The sequence below is a fragment of the Salmo salar genome, chromosome 10 (assembly GCF_965601325.2).
Source record: "Salmo salar chromosome 10, fSalSal1, whole genome shotgun sequence".
Classification (NCBI taxonomy): domain Eukaryota; kingdom Metazoa; phylum Chordata; class Actinopteri; order Salmoniformes; family Salmonidae; genus Salmo; species Salmo salar.
In genome coordinates this window covers 77,253,977-77,273,597 of record NC_138300.1, presented here as the reverse complement: position 1 = coordinate 77,273,597, position 19,621 = coordinate 77,253,977, and the positions used below count along the sequence as shown (strand labels likewise).

The following is a 19,621-nucleotide window of genomic DNA, read 5'->3' as shown; positions in this document are numbered from 1 at the left end:
TATTGTATAACAGTTACTATCACTGACTGGTGGTGCAGTCCACTAAGGCATTTAGGCTGAAGTTTGAGGGATATGACGGCAGTGAGTTTGAACCCTTCTTGGGGCAAGTACATTTCTTTTTTTTTTAAAGGAAATAAAACTTCACTGCTGGGCCTCAAGTCAAATAACACATATGTGAAGAAGATCAGTGGCATCATGAACCCCCAAAAATCTGAGGGGGCACAAAGTATGTGAGGGTGGATGGGGGTTGTTCTGGAGGAGGCTAGGCACCTCGTCCTTAAGTTTTAAATTACATTTTTAAACACCTGAAACAGCTTTTTCCTGCAATTTAGAGACAATCATTATGCTTAAATCTATGACAAAAATATCTTTTGAGCTGTCTGTATCATCCTGACTGGTGGTTCTATGTTATATAATAATGTGCAAAAAATAATGAAGGAAATGTTTATTTGCAGTGTACAAACATGACACGAACAGGAATGACATTTACTCTCACGGGTGGCTAAAATCTCTGAAGAGGCCTCCTGAAAATGTGTTTAACAAAGGTTATGCTGTGCTATCGCAAATTACGGTGACTGATGACGACAACGACGCTTCTGATTAAAAACATTACACATGATGATAATGACGACGATGACGACAAAGATGACTATTCTAGAAAACAACATCCCACAAAAAAGATTTGACCCAACAGTTCAAAGTCAAGCTGTCCACAGGAAGCTCAGGACATTAGCCAATCCCTGATCCCCACCACAGTAACATTCCACTCTAAACATCACATTAAATCCTTTATGAAGGCTCTGCCTAAATAGCCTTTGTCTAACTCTGTTTATATGATAAGTGTGTGGGATGGCGCCAGCCGCCAGGGTGTAGGTTGGGCTCCAGTATCTGAGGACGTGCCAGCTTGTCCCTGGCATGAGGACCAGAGAGGGTGTGTTTGGCTGGCAAGGGGACAATCTAACAAGGTATCTGATCTTTATGAAGAGACAGTAGTCTGACCATGGACAGGTGGCCAGTCACAAAGCCAAAGCCTGAGTACAAACTCAATGTAGATACTTACACATTAACACCAAGGCTCAAGACCTTATCTATCCTTTCATTCAATCTCTTCCCTGTGCCATCTCTCACTGGCCCACTTGTAACTCTATGACATCCCTTTAATTCTCCCCCTTATCTCTGTCTACCTCCTTCCCTCCCTACAGTGTGGCCTTTTTTAAATATTTCCTTAGATGGGAGGATCTGAGCAGAGACGGGCAGTATTTCGGTTACATGTATTTTAAATTTCGTATTTCAATTACTTTTGAGTATTTTGTCATTTGCATTTCACCAGCCTGAACTACAATTTGCATTTTGGAACAAGATACTTTCGAGACCTCTAATTTGTATTTTCATTCTTTATAACGGTTCATTTTCTGGCCCCCTTTCATCCTGCATTGGTATCAGAAGTCTGATGGCACTATGGTGTGATAAGAGTTTCTGCTAAAGGACCAAAACAAACAGTTGTCATTAAAACTCGTTTTTCAACCACTCCACAAATTTCTTGTTAACAAACTATAGTTTTGGCAAATCGGTTAGGACATCTACTTTGTGCATGACACAAGTCATTTTTCCAACAATTGTTTATAGACAGATTATTTCACTGTATCACAATTCCAGTGGGTCAGAAGTTTACATAGAGTATTTGACTGTGCCTTTAAACAAGCTTGGAAAATTCCAGAAAATTATGTCATGCTTTAGAAGCTTCTGATAGGCTAATTGACATCATTTAAGTCAATTGGAGGTGTACCTGTGGCTGTATTTCAAGGCCAACCTTCAAACTCAGTGCCTCTTTCCTTGACATCATGGGAAAATTTAAAGAGATCGGTCAAGACCTCAGAAGAAAAATTGTAGACCTCCACAAGTGTGGTTCATCCTTGGGAGCAATTTACAAACACCTGAAGGTACCACATTCATCTGTACAAACAATAGTACGCAAGTATAAACACTATGCGACCACGCAGCCGTCACAGCGCTCAGGAAGGAGACGTGTTCTGTCTCCTAGAGATGAACATACTTTGGTGTGAAAAGTGCAAATCAATCCCAGAACAGCAAAGGACCTTGTGAAGATGCTGGAGGAAACGGGTACAAAAGTATCTATATCCACAGTAAAACTATATCCTATATCGACATAACCTGAAAGGCCACTCAGCAAGGAAGAAGCCACTGCTCCAAAACCGCCATAAAAAAGCCAATCTACGGTTTGCAATTGCACATGGGGACAAAGATCATACTTTTTGAAGAAATGTCCTCTGGTCTGATGAAACAAAAATGGAACTGTTTGGCAATAATGACCATCATTATGTTTGGAGGAAAAAAGGGGGACGCTTGCAAGCCGAAGAACACCATCCCAACCGTGAAGCACGGGGGTGGCAGCATCATGTTGTGCGAGTGCTTTGCTGCAGGAGGGACTGGTGCACCTCACAAAATAGATGGCATCATGTGGCAGGAAAATTAGGTGGATATATTGAAGGATACATCTCAAGACATCAGTCAGGAAGTTAAAGCTTGGTCGCAAATGGGTCTTCCAAATGGACAATGACCCCAAGCATACTTACAAAGTTGTGGCAAAATGGCTTAAGGACAACAGTCAAGGTATTGGAGTGGCCATCACAAAGCCCTGACCTCAATCCTATAGAAAATTTGTGGGCAAAACTGAAAAAGCGTGTGCGAGTAAGGAGGCCTCCAAACCTGACTCAGTTACACCAGTTTTGTCAGGAGGAATGGGCCAAAATTCACCCAACTTATTATGGGAAGCTTGTGGAAGGCTACCCGAAATGTTTGACCCAAGTTCAACAATTTAAAGGCAATGCTACCGAATACTAATTGAGTGTATGTAAACTTCTGACCCACTGGGAATGTGATAAAATAAATAAAAGCTGAAATAAATCACTCTGCTATTATTCTAATATTTCACATTCTTAAAATAAAGTGGTGATCCTAACTGACCTAAGACAGGGAATTTGTACTTGGATTAAATGTCAGGAATTGTGAAAAACTGAGTTTAAATGTATTTGGCTGTGTACGTAAACTTCCGACTTCAAATGTAAATGTAAAAATTAACACTTGCAAAGCACACTGGGTATTTTTCCTAATGAGCTCCACCCCTGAAACAAGGCCAATAATAATATCCGGTGTGAGTGGCAGACATTTTTATACAGAGCAACTAAAAGTCAGACAATAACAGAATAGATTAACCGGAATTACTTTTACTCTCACGGTGGCCAAAAAATAACTATCTGAAAGCCTCGCCCCTACTAAGCCACACCTACAGTCTTCTGATCTGACCTGGTGGATTATCGCTCCATAACCCAGAATCAACAACCCAACTTTAAAAAGTTAATGGGCTGTTTGTGACCCAACTGGCTAGATCAAATACCCAATGTGTGTTCTGTCCAATAATTGGGTTGTTTTTAACCCAGCTTTTTTTCGAGTGCAGTGCATTCAACTAAGGTAGATAAACAACCACATATTACAGTCCTAGCAAGTCAAACATTTTTGTTACTGAAGATGGCGCCGACAGATAGGGCAGCTCTGCTTCCAGGTCCTAAGCAACTGTCGTGACGTGACTCATTAATGTGATGACTGTTATTTATTGAATAATTACTTACTATGTTTAGTTGTTACTGTATTCAATTAATCATGTAACAGTTAACCTGTTATGGATAGGGGGCAGTATTTTCACAGCCGGATAAAAAATGTATCCGATTTAATCTGATTATTACTCCTGCCCAGAAACTAGAATATGCATATAATTATTAGCTTTGGATAGAAAACACTCCAAAGTTTCGAAAACTGTTTGAATGGTGTCTGTGAGTATAACAGAACTCATTTGGCAGGCCAAAACCTGAGAAGATTCTGTACAGGAAGTACCCTGTCTGACCATTTCTTGGCCTTCTTTGCCATCTCTATCCATTACAGAGGATCTCTGCTGTTACGTGACACTTCCTACGGCTCACATGGTCTCTCAGAAGGCGGCAAAAAGCTGAATCGTGGCTTTGCAGGCTCTGGTTGAAACAAAGTAGCGCGTTTGGGTAGTGGCTGGTTACAGTACTGTGAGACTCAGGCGCGTGCCCGCGTCGACAGAATGCTTTGTTTTCTTTCCTCTGTTTACCTAAACGCAGATTCCCGGTCGGAATATTATCGCTTTTTTACGAGAAAAATGGCATAAAAATGGATTTTAAACAGCGGTTGACATGCTTCGAAGTACGGTAATGGAATATTTAGAAATCTTTTGTCACGAATTGCGCCATGCTCGTAACCCTTATTTACACTTCGGATAGTGTCTAGAACGCACGAACAAAACGCCGCTATTTGGATATAACGATGGATTATTTTGGACCAAACCAACATTTGTTATTGAAGTAGCAGTCCTTGGGAGTGCATTCTGACGAAGACAACAAAGGTAATCAAACTTTTGTAATAGTAAATCGGAGTTTGGGCAGGGCTAAACTTGGTCGGTGTCTAAATAGCTAGCCGTGATGTCTGGGCTATCTACTGAGAATATTGCAAAATGTGCTTTCACCGAAAAGCTATTTTAAAATCGGACATATCGAGTGCATAGAGGAGTTCTGTATCTATAATTCTTAAAATAATTGTTGTTTTTTGTGAACGTTTATCGTGAGTAATTTAGTAAATTCACCGGATGTTTGCGGGGGGTATGCTAGTTCTGAACGTCACATGCTAATGTAAAAAAGCTGGTTTTTGATATAAATATGAACTTGATTGAACAAAACATGCATGCATTGTATAACATAATGTCCTAGGGTTGTCATCTGATGAAGATCAAAGGTTAGTGCTGCATTTAGCTGTGGTTTTGTTTTTTGTGACATTATATGCTAGCTTGAAAAATGGGTGTCTGATTATTTCTGGCTGGGTACTCTGCTGACATAATGTAATGTTTTGCTTTCACTGTAAAGCCTTTTTGAAATCGGACAGTGTGGTTAGATTAATGAGAGTCTTGTCTTTAAAATGCTGTAAAATAGTCATATGTTTGAAAAATGGAAGTTTTGGGATTTTAGAGGAGTTTGTATTTTGCGCCATGCCCATCATTGGATATTGGAGCAGGTGTTCCGCTAGCGGAACGTCTAGATGTAAGAGGTTAACTCATTAGTGATTTGGGGCACCACGGGATAAGTAGTTTACCGAGTTACCGTCTCCTGAATTAACTCAAGAATATATTTAGATAAGGCACTAATTCCTAATTTCCTCATATCAGTCTCATTCTGAACATCGCGTGAATCTGCACAAACCCGAGTCTTTCTAATCATTCTGTACCACACATTGATTTATTTATTTACTAACAAACTAAATGATAACACAGGATACACACACGGTATAGGTTATTTATTAGAAACTTAATACGGGGGACAACAGGTCCCTAGCGGACTAACACAATATGACACTTGTTACACAAGAGAGTTAGCGAGAGAGGGAGAAGCAACACATGGATACATTTGGGAACTACGCTCACAGTAGCCCTAATACCTTGCCCCGAACTGCCGCTCTTTTGGTTAAGAAGTAATGCATGTATTTACGTGTTGAAGGTCTTTATCGGGTATTTCTGTTGGGCCTTCGTGGAAAGGTTTACGCTTTGTCATAAGGGTTTGATTGGGCCTTCTTCGGATGGCCTTCTCCTTCATTCTAAGGTGTAAGTCTGATTGTCCACAAGAGGTCACAATGTCCTTCTTCTTAGTTGTCTGTTTACTTGCACTCGTTCTGGAAGAGTGGTCTTCTGAGGACGGCTGGTCAGCCTTGTCAATGAACCCCAGAGTGGTAATGAGAGCATTGTAGGCGACGATGATTTGAAGAGAATAACCGGATGGTTCTACGTAAATTCACTTTCTTAGATACAGTACTTAGAACAGCTACTCAACCGTAGCATTGATTGGTAGTGTCACGGCTGTCTGAAGGATTGGACCAAAATGCAGCGTGTTTGTAGTTCCACATCTTTATTTATTCGTGAAACGTAATGCAATACACTAAATACTTTAACTAACAAAAACAACAAACCGTGACGCAGAGAGAAAACACACTACTCAAAATATAATCACCCACAAAAACAGGTGGGACAAACAACTTAAATATGACCTCCAATTAGAGACAACGACGACCAGCTGCCTCTAATAGAGATCATACCAAACAAAACTAACAGAAATACAAAACTAGAAACTGAACATAGAAATACAAAACATAGACAAACACCACCTGTCACGCCCTGACCTACTCTACCATAGAAAATAACCACTTACCATGGTCAGTACGTGACAGGTAGAGGCTCCTTTGTCTTCTTCAACCTCGTATTGCGTTTCAGGGTCATGACTAATGTAGACCTAGCTGCAGCTTGTGGTTCTTTTAGTCTGGTATGTTAATTCTTAACTCAATCTTTTATACCCTTGGTTAGAAAGGGGGCGTTTTCGCCATGCTGAAACGCTTGCGGTTCCCTGAGGCGTGGCTAGTTACGAGGCAAAGTATCCTAATTATCATGATCTCATTAGGGAACTAAAATCACAATCCTATCATCACAAAAACATTCTCTTCATCCTTGATATTTTCTACACCACGTAAAGGATGTAAACCTGATACACACCAAAGCGCCTCAAGTGTAAAAGCTCCTCAGGTGACAATGTTTCCGTTATAACATCTTTATACCATTTTCAAAGTAATCAGAGAGGGCTCTGTAGACACTGATCCACTGTCCTGATCTTTGGATCCTCACAGGAGAGTCTTTATTAGTTGCTTTTATTTAGGTATTTAAAAGAAAGGCATTGTTCGTTAAGGGATTCTAAGTAAACACCTGTTATCTTTGGCGCATGTCACAAATAAAATTTGATGACACAACTTTGCAGCATTTCGTTTTTTTTAATTCTTACATTATTAGCCCAGGAATTTTTTTGTGGCATTACATAGACGGAAATAACTTTTGGATATCAGAGCAGCAGTAACTCAGGCTTATAACTGGGAATACGACTTTCCCGAATTGGATCCTTTGTACCCCCCAGGGCAATTGAACTGATTCCAGAGGCTGATCCAAAACCACCACGGAGGAGAAGTGGTATTCGGAGTGGACTTCTAATCCAACTCAGGAGACGCGCACACCATCCACCGCTTCTGAGTACATTACTCCCTAATGTTCAGTCTCTGGATAATAACGTAGACGAGCTCAGGGCGAGAATCTCCTTCCATAGAGACATTAGGGATTGTAACATACTCTGTTTCACAGAAACATGGCTCTCTCGGGATATACTGTCTTTGTCCATTCAGCCAGCTGGGTTCTCAGTATATCGCGCAGACAGGAATAAAGAACTCTGGGAAGAAGAAAGGCGAGGATGTATGTTTCATGACTAACCACTCATGGTGTGATTGTGATAACATAAAGAAACTCAAGTCCTTTTCTTCACCCAATACCTCACAATCAAATGCGGACCGTATTACCTCCCAAGAGAATTCTTCCGGGATGCCTACAAGGCCCTCACCCGCTGTCCCTTCGACAAATCTGATAACGACTCCGTTTTGATCCTCCCTTCCTATGGGCAGAAACTCAAACAGAAAGTACCCGTGCTAAGGACTATGCAACGCTGGTCTGACCAATTGGAATCCACGCTTCAAGATTGATCACGCAGACTGGGATATGTTCCCGGGTAGCCTTCGAGAATAACATCTGACGAATTTCCCCCGCTACGGTGACTGAGTTTATAAAGAAGCGTATAGGAGATGTTGTACCCACTGTGACTATTAAAATCTACCCTAACCAGAAACCGTGGATAGATGGCAGAGTTTGTGCAAAACTGAAAGCACAAACCACCGCATTTAACCATGGCAAGGCGACTGGGAATATAGCCGAATACAAACAGTGTAGGTATTCCCTCCGTAAGGCAATCAAACTGGCAAAACGTCAGTATAGAGACAAAGTGGAGTCACAATTCAACAGCTCATACACAAGACGTATGTGGCATGGTCTACAGACAATCACGAACAACAAAGGGGAAACCAGCCACGTCGGACACTGACGTCTTGCTCCTGGACAAGCTAAAAACTTTCGCCCACTGAGGATAACACAGTGCCACCGACGCGGCCCGCTACCAAGGACTGTGGGCTCTCCTTCTCTGTGGCCGACGTGAGTAAGACATTAAAGCGTGTTAACCCTCGCAAGGCTGCCGACCCAGACGGCATCCCTAGCCGCATCCCCAGAGCACACGCAGACCAGCTGACTGGATTGTTTACGGGCATATTTAATCTCTTCCTATCCCAGTCTGCTGTCCCAACATGCTTCAAGATGTCCACCATTGTTCCTGTACCCAAGAAATCAAAGGTAACTGAACTAAATGACTATCGCCCCGTAGCACTCACTTCTGTCATCATGGAGTGCTTTGAGAGGCTAGTTATGGATCATATCACATCTAGCTTACTTGACATCCTAGACTCATTTCAATTTGCTTACCGCCCCAATAGATCCACAGACAATGCAATCGCCATCGCACTGCCTTATCCCACCTGGACAAGAGGAATACCTATGTAAGAATGCTGTTCATTGACTATAGCTCAGCATTCAACACCGTAGTACCCTCCAAGCTCCTCATTAAGCTCGGGGCCCTGGGTCTGAACCCAACCCTGTGCAACTGGGTCCTGGACTTCCTGACGGGCCGCCCCTAGGCAGATGAAGCTAGGAAACAACACCTCCACTTCGCTGATCCTCAACACAGGGGCCCCACAAGGGTGCGTGCTCAGCCCCCTCATGTACTCCCTGTTCACCCATGACTGCGTGGCCACGCACGCCTCCAACTCAATCATCAAGTTTGCAGATGACATAACAGTAGTAGGCCTGATTACCAACAATGACGAGACAGCCTACAGAGAGGAGTTGAGGGCCCTGGGAGTGTGGTGCCAGGAAAATAACCTCTCACTCAATGTCGACAAAACAAAAGGAGCTGATCGTGGACTTCAGGAAACAGGAGAGGGAGCACGCCCTTATCCACAGACTGGACCGCAGTGGAGCAGGTGGAAAGCTTCAAATTCCTCGGCATACACATCACTGACGATCTGAAATGGTCTACCCACACAGACAGTGTGGTGATGGCGCAATAGTGCCTCTTCAACCTCAGGAGGCTGAAGAAATTTGGCTTGGCACCTAAAACCCACAAAATTTTACAGATGGGCAATTGAGAGCATCCTGTCGTGCTGCATCACCGCCTTGTATGGCAACTGCACCGCCTGCAACCTTACCGCAGGGCTCTCCAGAGGGTGGTGCGGTCTGCCCAACACATTACCGGGGGGCAAACTACCTGCCCTCCAGGACACCTATAGCACCCAATGTCACAGGACAACAACCACCCAAGCCACTGCCTGTTCACCCCGCTATCATCCAGAAGGCGAGGTCAGTACAGGTGCATCAAGGCTGGGACCGAGAGACTGAAAAACAGCTTCTATCTCAAGGCCATCAGACTGTTAAATAGCCATCACTAGGTGGCTTCCACCCAGTTACATAACCCTTTACTTTATAGGCTGCTTCCCCATATACATAGACTTGAAATCATTGGCCATTTTAATAACGGAACACTAGTCACTTTAAAGCAAAAATATGTAAACGTTTTTACTCATCTCATTTGTATATACTGTATTCTATTCTACTGTATTTTAGTCTATGCCACTCCAACATTGGTCATCCTAATATTGATATATTCCTTAATTCCATTGTTCTACTTTTAGATTATGTGTATTGTTGTGAATTGTTAGTAATCACTGCACTATTGATGCTAGAAACACAAGTATTTAGCTACACCCGCAATAGCATCTGCATGTGACAAATAAACTTTTATTTGATTTGAACATTACATTTTTAATTTATTTTTCGAAACGACAAAATACCTGTATCTTATGCAAATACAATATTTTACTAAATTATTTTGTATTTTAGTTTGATACGTTGGGCTTCAGAGTATCTCAGTGAGGCTTGTGGGACCACATACAAATGACTGAGCAAGCATCACTCCATAAACTCCTGACTCACACATATCCCTACACCTTGGGTGAGCAACACAGATCTAGAGAGAGCATAGTATCCATCACTTACTTCAGTTTCTCTTAAACCTACACAGCATTTGACGTGAGGAAAATTTGTGACAAAAGCTCTTTAAGCGGCCAGTAAATCAGCGAAATCCTATTAGTTGGATGACTTGGAGGAGGAGGAAGGAGCCGAGTCAGGCAGTGGTATATTGATGTTAATTAAATGGCCCTGAGAGCTGCAGTATTTATCTCCCCATCCCAAACACATTCTCTTCCCCAGACAGACTCATTACACGAGAATTGGTGCTGTAGAGCATTTTATATAGCTGAGAGAGGTAAACAGCCAGTCTTATGTTGACTGCAGCTACCTGGCTCTCTGTGGAGTCAACACACCTTTCACCTCTAATCTTTGACCTTTGGAATTTACATCATCCAAGCTCAGGTCACACAAACCTATACTGTAATTCAATAGTCCTTTTCTTTGATTTGATGAGAAAGATGCTTGAGAAACTGTTTAGTATGTCCATCCTACTAGTACATAGATGTCTGTCTGTCAGTCCATCCATCTGTGATATCTGCGGTGTGAGTAGTAATTTCATCCAGTCTTACCTGTTCCAGGTGACAGTCCCAGAGACCCTCTGCATCTCTCCCAGAGCTGCCAGCAGCAGGGACGACTTCCCACAACCCACCTGGCCCACGATCATAGTCAGCTGACCTGAGAGACACACACAAAGGACATGAGAGAGATGGAGGGATAGGAGGAGGGAGTAGTAGTGATTCCTCTAGTTATTCCTCTGATAGTGTATGAATACCATGGTATTTAACCTTCCTCCAGGATCAGAGCCTTACCAAAGGGAACCTTGATGTCTACGTTAGACAGGGTGGGAGGTCCGTCTGTCCAGGTGAAATATCCGCTGGTTATCTGGAGAGAAAAAAATAAATAAATAAAATGTAAATGATACACGCCGATCAAAGCTAATGTTAAACACTGAATGTCAAGCAGTCAGACAAGAGATGCTCCCTGGCAGCAGACCGGTGACACTGAATGATATAAGTTCAATCTATCTAGTTCTACTACCTCCCACTCACCCTGAAGCAGAGGTCTTGGTCCCTCTCCTGGGGGGGCGGGTCGCCTCCCTTGTGGCTGTAGTTGTTCCAGCAGTCTTCCCTGGGGGGCCTCTTCCTGTTCACCACCTTCAGGGGCTGGGAGGGGCGCAGGGAGGGAACAGGCCATGGCTTAGGCTTTTTAAAGGACAACTATGGACACCACAGAGAGTAGTGGTGGAGGTGGGTGGTGAGTGTAAGTGAGGTGGAGGAAGGAGGATAGAACATACAGAGTGAAGAGAAACAGTTAATAATTCAGTGATGTGCACTCTGCCTGTGAGTGAGTGGTTGAGTGTATAAGAATTGCTGGGGGCAGAAAACTCTGTGGGAGCGCTGTGTACTTGTGCGCACACGCGTGTGTGGGGATACGTTCAAATGTGTTCATGTGTGTGTTTTCCCTACTCACCACAGCCTGGTACTTGCTGTTGTGGTTGCTGGGGCCAGCGGGCATGGTAGTGTTGGGCTCCTGCTCGTCTCCAATCTCATCACTACTGAAGAACTCACTCAGCTTCTGGGCACTGAAGAGAGGACAGGGGACGCCACAGATCCATTTCACATTTTCACATTCCAGAGTGGGTTACAAGAAGGAAAGGTTACCGCATTGGAGATGGGATAGGGAACAACACATTTAAAATACACAGGTAACTCTCCTGGTAGAATCATCTGATCAAGGAATGCTAAATATGGAGAAGTGAAAAGGTTTCATTTCCTAAAGCAAGTCTCCAGAATATCTGAAATGAATAAAGTAAAAAAGTATTCCGTTTTTATGTTCCTTCAGCTAGCTGCTTCAGTACATCTGGAATAAACTAAGCCATAATGATTAGTATAAGCTTGGAATACAATACAGGCCTTGCTGTACATCTACCAGTAAATGAGGTTCAGTCAGCTGTGACATTCTTATACACTCCAGGCTATTCAACGAGCCACACACCGCATCATTCATTTGAAGAGTTCTTATTCAACCATACATTTTGTGGATATTGACTCAGTAAGCTGAAGCTGAGGCTTGGGGTCTTTGCCGATTTTCCGGGCCTTCTTTTCACACCGCTGATATACAGGTCCTGGATGGCAGGGAGCTCGGCCCCAGCGATGTACTGGGCTGTCTGCACAACACTCTGTAGCACCATGCGATCGAGGGCGATGCTATTGCCATACCAAGCAATGATGCAGCCAGTCAATATGCTCTCAGTGTTACAGCTGTAGAACTTTTCCAGGACTTGAGGGCCCATGCCAAACTTTTTCAACCTCCTGAGGGGGGGAAGAGGCACTGTCGCGCCGTCAACATGACCGTGAGTGTGTGTTTGAACCACTAAGTCTTTAGTGATTTGGACTCTGAGCAACATGAAATGGTCTACCAGCTCCACTGCCGCCCCATCGATGTGAATGAGGCGTGCTCGACCCCCGTTTCTTGTACTCCATGATCCGCTCCTTGGTCTTACTGACGTTGAGGGAGAGGTTGTTGTTCTGGCACCACACTGCCAGGTCACTGACCTCCTCCCTGTACGCTGACACATCTTCGCCGGTGATCAGGCCTGCCACCGCTGTGTCGTCAGCGAACTTGATAATGGTGTTGAAGTCGTGCGTGGCCACGCAGTCGTGGGTGAACATGGAGTACAATGGGGGACTAAGCACACACCCTTATGGGGCCCCCGTGTTAAGGGTCAGAGCGGTGGAGGTAATGTTGCCTACCATCACCACCTGGGGTCAGCCCATCAGGAAATCCAGGATCCAGTTGCAGAGGGAGGTGTTTAGACCCAGAGTCCTAAGCTTGGTGATGAGCTCGGCAGGTATAACGGTGTTGAACGCTGAGCTGTAGTCAATGAACAGCATTCTCACATAGGTATTCCTCTTATCGAGGTCAGTGAGGGCAGTGTGGAGGGCAATTGAGAATGCATAATCTATGGATCTGTTGGGATGGTATGCAAATTGGAGTGGGTCAAGGGTGGCTGGGATGGTGGAGTTAATGTGTGCCATAACCAGCCTCTCAAAGCACTTCATGATTACAGAAGTGAGCTCTACAGAGCGGTAATCATTGTGGGATGAAGCCTTAGAGTTCTTAGGATCAGGGATGATGGTAGTCATCTTAAAAGACGTGGGGATTACAGACTGGGACAAGGAGAGGTTGAAAATTACAGTGAATACACTTAGCAGCTGTTGGGGCCGTCGGGGCCCGCGGCCTTGCAGGTGTTGACCTGATTAAAAGACCCTTTTCACCTCGACCTCAGAGAGCGAGATCACCCAGTCCTCTGGGTCAGTGACGGCCCTCACACCCGGCTCGATGTTGTTGTCAAAGGATGCATAAAATGCATTGCGTTCATTTGGTAGTGAGGTATCGTTGGGCAGATCACGTTTTGGTCTTCCTTTGTAATCCGTAATAGACTGTATTGCGTGCGAGGATCTCTTGAACCAAAGCCAGTGCAGTAGAGTAGAGCAGGCGGCATATGCTCCAGCTCCACTGCAGAATGGCAGCAAGCAGATGGTACTATCGACGGCTAGGTCAATACCAGGTTGTTACAGGGATCATAAGGTCATCTTGACCATAAACGGAACAGACTTAGGTTGCCCCTGAGATACAGCATCACATCCAACCTGTTGTCACCATAGAGATGAATAAAGATAGGATCTCTATGGCTGTGACTCAGTGGAAGTCATTGAGTAAGGAACTAGCGGTTTCAGTGGGATACAAATGGGATGTAGATTGACAATTTCTCCGTCACTGGTTCGACAGCTTTAGGATACACGTACTGCCTCCATTTACAGAGATCACCGCGACCCCATTGATTTGAGACTTCCATTCATTCAAGATGCAAAGCAAACCCCCGACTCAATCCCCCCACTCTGTATGGATGACTGGAACATGGTAATGATGCCTCTCTCCTTGACAAGACAACACTATACATGATGTAGAGCCCTACTACTTCGACCAGGCCATGATACCATATCTAAAACACTTACATGTAGATGATGGTAAACACATGTGAAAGCAGTGGCTAGAATGACAAGATGGGTGATTGCTTCCCGGTGAACACAAGAAGTTGAAAAACCCCCGATATTTTCAACCAAAAATACGTATTTTCAACGTCTTTTTGCTCATAGGCTTGTGTGAATGACAGTACAGCACTCTGCATCGTTCACATTGTAAATAAGAATGTTAGTTAAAGAAAGGTTAAATAAAAAAAAGAAGACACGCCTACTCTCGGTACAGAGCGTAATACAGCATGTACTGTACACAGTGCATTCAGACCCTCCATATTTTGTTACATTATAGCCTTATTCTGAAATTGATTAAAATAAAAATCCTCAATCTACACAATACCCCATAACGACAAAGCGAAAACTGTTTTATAGGAATTATGGCAAATTTAGAAAAAAATACAAAACAGAAATGCCTTATTTACATAAGTATTCAGACCCTTTTGCTATGAGACTCGAAATTGAGCTCAGATGCATCCTGTTTCCATTTACCATCCTTGAGATGTTTCTACAATGTGATTGGAGTCCACTTGTGGTAAATTCAATTGATCGGACATGATTTGGAAAGGCACACACCTGTCTATATAAGGTTCCACAGTTGACAGTGCATGTCAGAGCAAAAACCAAGCCATGAGGTTGAAGGAATTGCCCATAGAGCTCCGAGACAGGACTGTGTCGAGGCACAGATCTGGGGAAGGCTACCAAAAAAAATGTCTGCAGCATTGAAGGTCCCCAAGAACACAGTGGCCTCCATTCTTAAATGGAAGAAGTTTGGAACCACCAAGAGTCTTCCTAGAGCAGGCCACACTGAGAAATCAGGGGAGAAGGGCCTTGGTCAGGGAGGTGACCAAGAACCTGATGGTCACTCTGACAGAGCTCCAGAGTTCCTCTGTGGAGCTGGGAGAACCTTCCAGACGGACAACCATCTCTGCAGCACTCCACCAACCAGGCCTTCATGGTAGTGGCCAGACGGAAGCCACTCCTCAGTAAAAGGCACACGACAGCCTGCTTGGAGTTTGTCAAAAGACACCTAAAGGACTCAGACCATGAGAAACAAGATTCTCTGGTCTGATGAAACCAAGAGTGAACTCTTTGGCCTGGATGCCAAGCGTCACGTCTGGAGGAAACCTGGCACCATCTCTACGGTGAAGCATGGTGGTTGCTGCATCATGCTGGGGGGAAGTTTTTCAGCGGCAGGGACAGGGAGAGTAGTCAGGATCGAGGAAAAGATGAACGGAGCAAAGTACAGAGATCCTTGATGAAAACCTGCTCCAAAGCGCTCAGGACCTCAGACTGGGGCAAAGGTTCACCTTCCAACAGGACAATGACCCTAAGCACACAGCCAAGACCACGCAGGAGTGGCTTCGGAACAAGTCTCTGAATGTCCTTGAGTGGCCCAGACAGAGCCTAAAGTTGAACCCGATTGAACATCCCTGGAGAGCTCCCCATCCAACCTGACAGAGCTTGAGAGGATCTGCATAGAAGAATGGGAGAAACTCCTCAAATACAGGTGTGCCAAGCTTGTAGTGTCATACCCAAGAAGCCTTGAGGCTGTAATCGCTGACAAAGGTGATTCAACAAAGTACCAAGTAAAGGGTCCAAATACTTATGTAAATGTGATATTTAAAAATAAAATAAATATATATATATATATATATATATATATATATATATATATATATATACTGTATGCACCATTTTCTAAAAAACTATTTTTGCTTTGTCATTATGGGGTAGTGTGTAGATTGATGGGGGGGAGACTATTTAACCCATTTTTAGAAGAAGGCTGTAACGTAACATTCTGAATGCACTATATACGTTTATGATGTTTGAAGCAGTCATTATGTATGATAGGATGGGTAATGAGGAATAGGGTAGAAGGGTGTCAGGTAGCTTTATGGCAACACAATTACAGCAGTTAATCAAATTGTCAATTTAGAAGAAGTCAATGTTACTGACAGAAACGGACAGGTGTTTTAGTGATTGACTTCAATTTAGCGTCACAACAATTACACTTTATTTTGGTAAATCTGACATGAATTCAGCTTAACTCAACATTAACGGAAAACTGTAATTTATACAATCATTTTGGGTATTATCAACAGTAAAATACTGTGAAATGTTTTACTGCAGAATACTGTAAATGATGGCGCATTGTGGGAAAATTGTGTGGGCATGGAAATAATTGCTGTATTTCAAATGGTACACTGTAAATACTTCATTTAACAGTACATTACTGTAAAAAAGCACTTTATTTTGAATGCATGGTAACATACTGTACTTTTTTTTAATAGTAACTTACAGGTAACTGGCTGCCAGTAAGTTACCGTAAAAACAAGTTGTTTGTTACAGTGTATTGTAATTCCATCCCACAGAATACAGTACTGTATTTTTGAAGCACCAAAAACCTTTTGACCACTAGTGGGTGCATGGCATTGTTGTTTCTGGCTCGTTAACATATTTTGAGGCATGCCTTGTAAGAGGCTGTACTTGTTGCATCCGTTAGTGAGAGTGCTGTACCAATGTAACTGATGTGGTAGTAGTGCCCCAATCAAATTGGAGAAACAGCAAGTCTTCAACCTTCAATGGTTGAACATTTTGCCATGTTCTTTTGGTCTGTTTGCCTTGTAGTCGCTGCCAGTTTGGAAACATTTGTTAAGGCTTCTAGAAGTTACCTAGTAACCATCCTGCTTGCACCTGTAATTACTGTAAAATACAAACCCCTCCTCAGTGAATGTCATTCATTATGTTTACAGTAGCATTAAATTTTTTACAGTGAAATACAGTTAATTCTATGGTATGTGTGTCATTACACAGTACTTGCTTTGAGACTGTATTAAAATTACAGTAGGTGTACTACAATGTGAAATACAGTAACTTACCTACCACTAGCTGCCTGTAAGTGTGTGTCCATGATACACAGCTCACCTGACCAGGGCCTTGACTGTGGATCGCACCACGCTGGAGAGCAGGAAGAGAGGAGTGACCAGGATGTGAAACAGGGATAAGGATGCGAAGGCCACAGCAGGTGACAGGTCAGCCTCCTCAGAGATGTGCACATGGACCACAAACGTCTACAGGAAGATGACGGGAGGAGAGAAAAATATTAATATCCCTCCAGTAACCAGCAAAAATACTGTGAGTTAGGTCTGAATCCTGACTCAAGATGCAAGTGAGCAACTCAAACTTTTACAAAAATCTTGCATCAACGTCAATGGGCAATGTGTGCTATAGTCTGACCTGTGCTCGCATCCAATACAGGATTTGGCCCTGAATGAATAAATATCCTTCAGAAAGACTGACTAATTTATATACTTTTGCCATCCAGTCAGTTTGTGGTGAGCATTTTCACTTTAGGGCTAAACAATGAGAGATAGATAAGCAAATTACAGTCTCCAAAACACACAATCTTTCACTCTCTCTACCATACATATAACTGGGATTTACAGTGGCCATGTCAAAAAACCTCCAGTGTCCCTGTGAAATGTCACTGGTCATCCTTTAGAAAGCCATAACATGCCAGTCTGACTGACTGTGTTCTGAGTGATACCATTCTAGTCTGGACTGGTCTGGCTTGTGCCCTTCACTCAGGAAAAGGGATTCTGTTCTCTGTAAAAGCCCATCCACTGAAAACAATACACATACCAGTGTACAGTATGCAGCTTATTTTTAAAGGTGAAATGGTGGTTAGAACATGCTATTCTATGGTGAACAATGTGAGGGAGGACAGATATTGGAGTAGTCTGTAGACAGTATTATGCATGCCACCTATCAGATATTAATAGGCATTTATGAGTGGAATTAATACTCACAGTCAGGACAGCAGCAATAGGGATGGCTGCATTCATGAATACTGAGAAAGAGGAGACAGACACATGACAATGTGGTTCAGATATTGTACAGACAGTTTGTTCCAAAGAGTGAGAATACTTAAGACGCAGTGTCTTTCTCCAGGAACTCAGATCAACTGAATGGCTTGAAGCCGTTGTCGTCTAGGACTAAGCTAGAGCATCAGCACTGAGAAAGGCAACGTTTTTATAGTTCTGTGTTTTTTGATTCATGCAGCGCGACACATCTCCTTCGCATAGAGTTGATCAGGCTGTTGATTGTGGCCTGTGGAATGTTTACCCACTCCTGTGGCTGTGGGAAGTTGGTGGATATTGGCGGGAACTGGAACAAGCTGTTGTACATATCAATCCAGAGCATCCCAAACAGGCTCAATGGGTGACATGTCTGGTGAGTGTGCAGGCCATGGAAGGACTGGGACATTTTCAGCTTCTGGGAATTGTGTACAGATCCTTGCGACATGGGGCTATTCATTATGCTGAAACATGAGATGGATGAATGACAAGACAATGGGCCTCAGGATCTCATCACGGTATCTCTGTGCATTCAAATTGCCAACGATAAAATGCAATTGTGTTCTTTGTCCGTAGCTTATGCCTGCCCATACCATAACAATGTTGACTTCAGAAAATCGCTCGCCCACACAACACCATACACGTGGTCTGCGGTTGTAAGGCTTATGGTAGAGAAATTAACATTCTATTTCTCTGGCAATAGCTCTGGTGGGCATTCCTGCAGTCAGCATCCCTCAAAACTTGAGACATCTGTGGCATTGTGTTGTGTGACAAAACTACACATTTTAGAATTACCTTTAATTGTACCCAGCACAAGGTGCACCAGTGTAATTATCATGCTGTTTAATCAGATTCTTGATATGCCACACCTGTCAGGTGGATGGATTATCTTAGCAAAGAAGAAATGCTCACTAACAGATGTAAAAAAAAATGTGAGCACAAAATTTGAGAGATAAGCTGTGTGTGTATGGACAATTTCTGGGATCTTTTATTTCGGCTCATGAAACATGGGACTCAGTATACATTTTTTATTTCTATTCATTTTTAGATTTTTATTTCATATTCACTTTAGTTTCAGTTATTCTCCCGACTTGATTTACTATTTTTTATTCCGTTTTAGTTTGATAAAACATTTCTATTTAGTTTTTACATTATTTAGTTTCAGTTGAGTGTTCGTGACAGAAAGTAGCCTATGCATGGGAGGCTAGGAGCCATGTATGTATTATAAGTTCTTCCCTGTTAGCTAGTGATAGCTAGTAGTCTCCTGTTAGCTAGTGATAGCTAGTGATAGCTAGTAGTCTCCTGTTAGCTAGTGATAGCTAGTGATAGCTAGTAGTCTCCTGTTAGCTAGTGATAGCTAGTAGTCTCCTGTTAGCTAGTGATAGCTAGTAGTCTCCTGTTAGCTAGTGATAGCTAGTAGTCTCCTGTTAGCTAGTGATAGCTAGTAGTCTCCTGTTAGCTAGTGATAGCTAGTAGTCTCCTGTTAGCTAGTGATAGCTAGTAGTCTCCTGTTAGCTAGTGATAGCTAGTAGTCTCCTGTTAGCTAGTGATAGCTAGTAGTCTTGGAAATCCCAGACCTAGAGCAACATCACTATGTCTGGGGAGGATGTCAGATTCTTTTGGACATTTCTTCGAAAACAAATTGT

At 43.1% G+C, this 19,621-nt stretch overlaps 1 protein-coding gene across 1 annotated transcript in view; it reads right to left on the bottom strand.

Moving 5' to 3' along the window:
* LOC106561050 (ATP-binding cassette sub-family C member 8) overlaps positions 1-19,621 on the bottom strand; it is a 122,853-nt gene that overhangs the window by 38,523 nt on the left and 64,709 nt on the right. Inside the window, exons 12-17 of the mRNA XM_014124633.3 lie at positions 17,928-17,968; positions 17,044-17,189; positions 11,549-11,660; positions 11,128-11,241; positions 10,888-10,960; positions 10,648-10,753 (exon numbers count right to left, since the gene is read on the bottom strand). Of these exons, the coding sequence (XP_013980108.1) occupies positions 10,648-10,753; positions 10,888-10,960; positions 11,128-11,241; positions 11,549-11,660; positions 17,044-17,189; positions 17,928-17,968 (592 nt within the window). The remainder of the gene's footprint in view (positions 1-10,647; positions 10,754-10,887; positions 10,961-11,127; positions 11,242-11,548; positions 11,661-17,043; positions 17,190-17,927; positions 17,969-19,621) is intronic.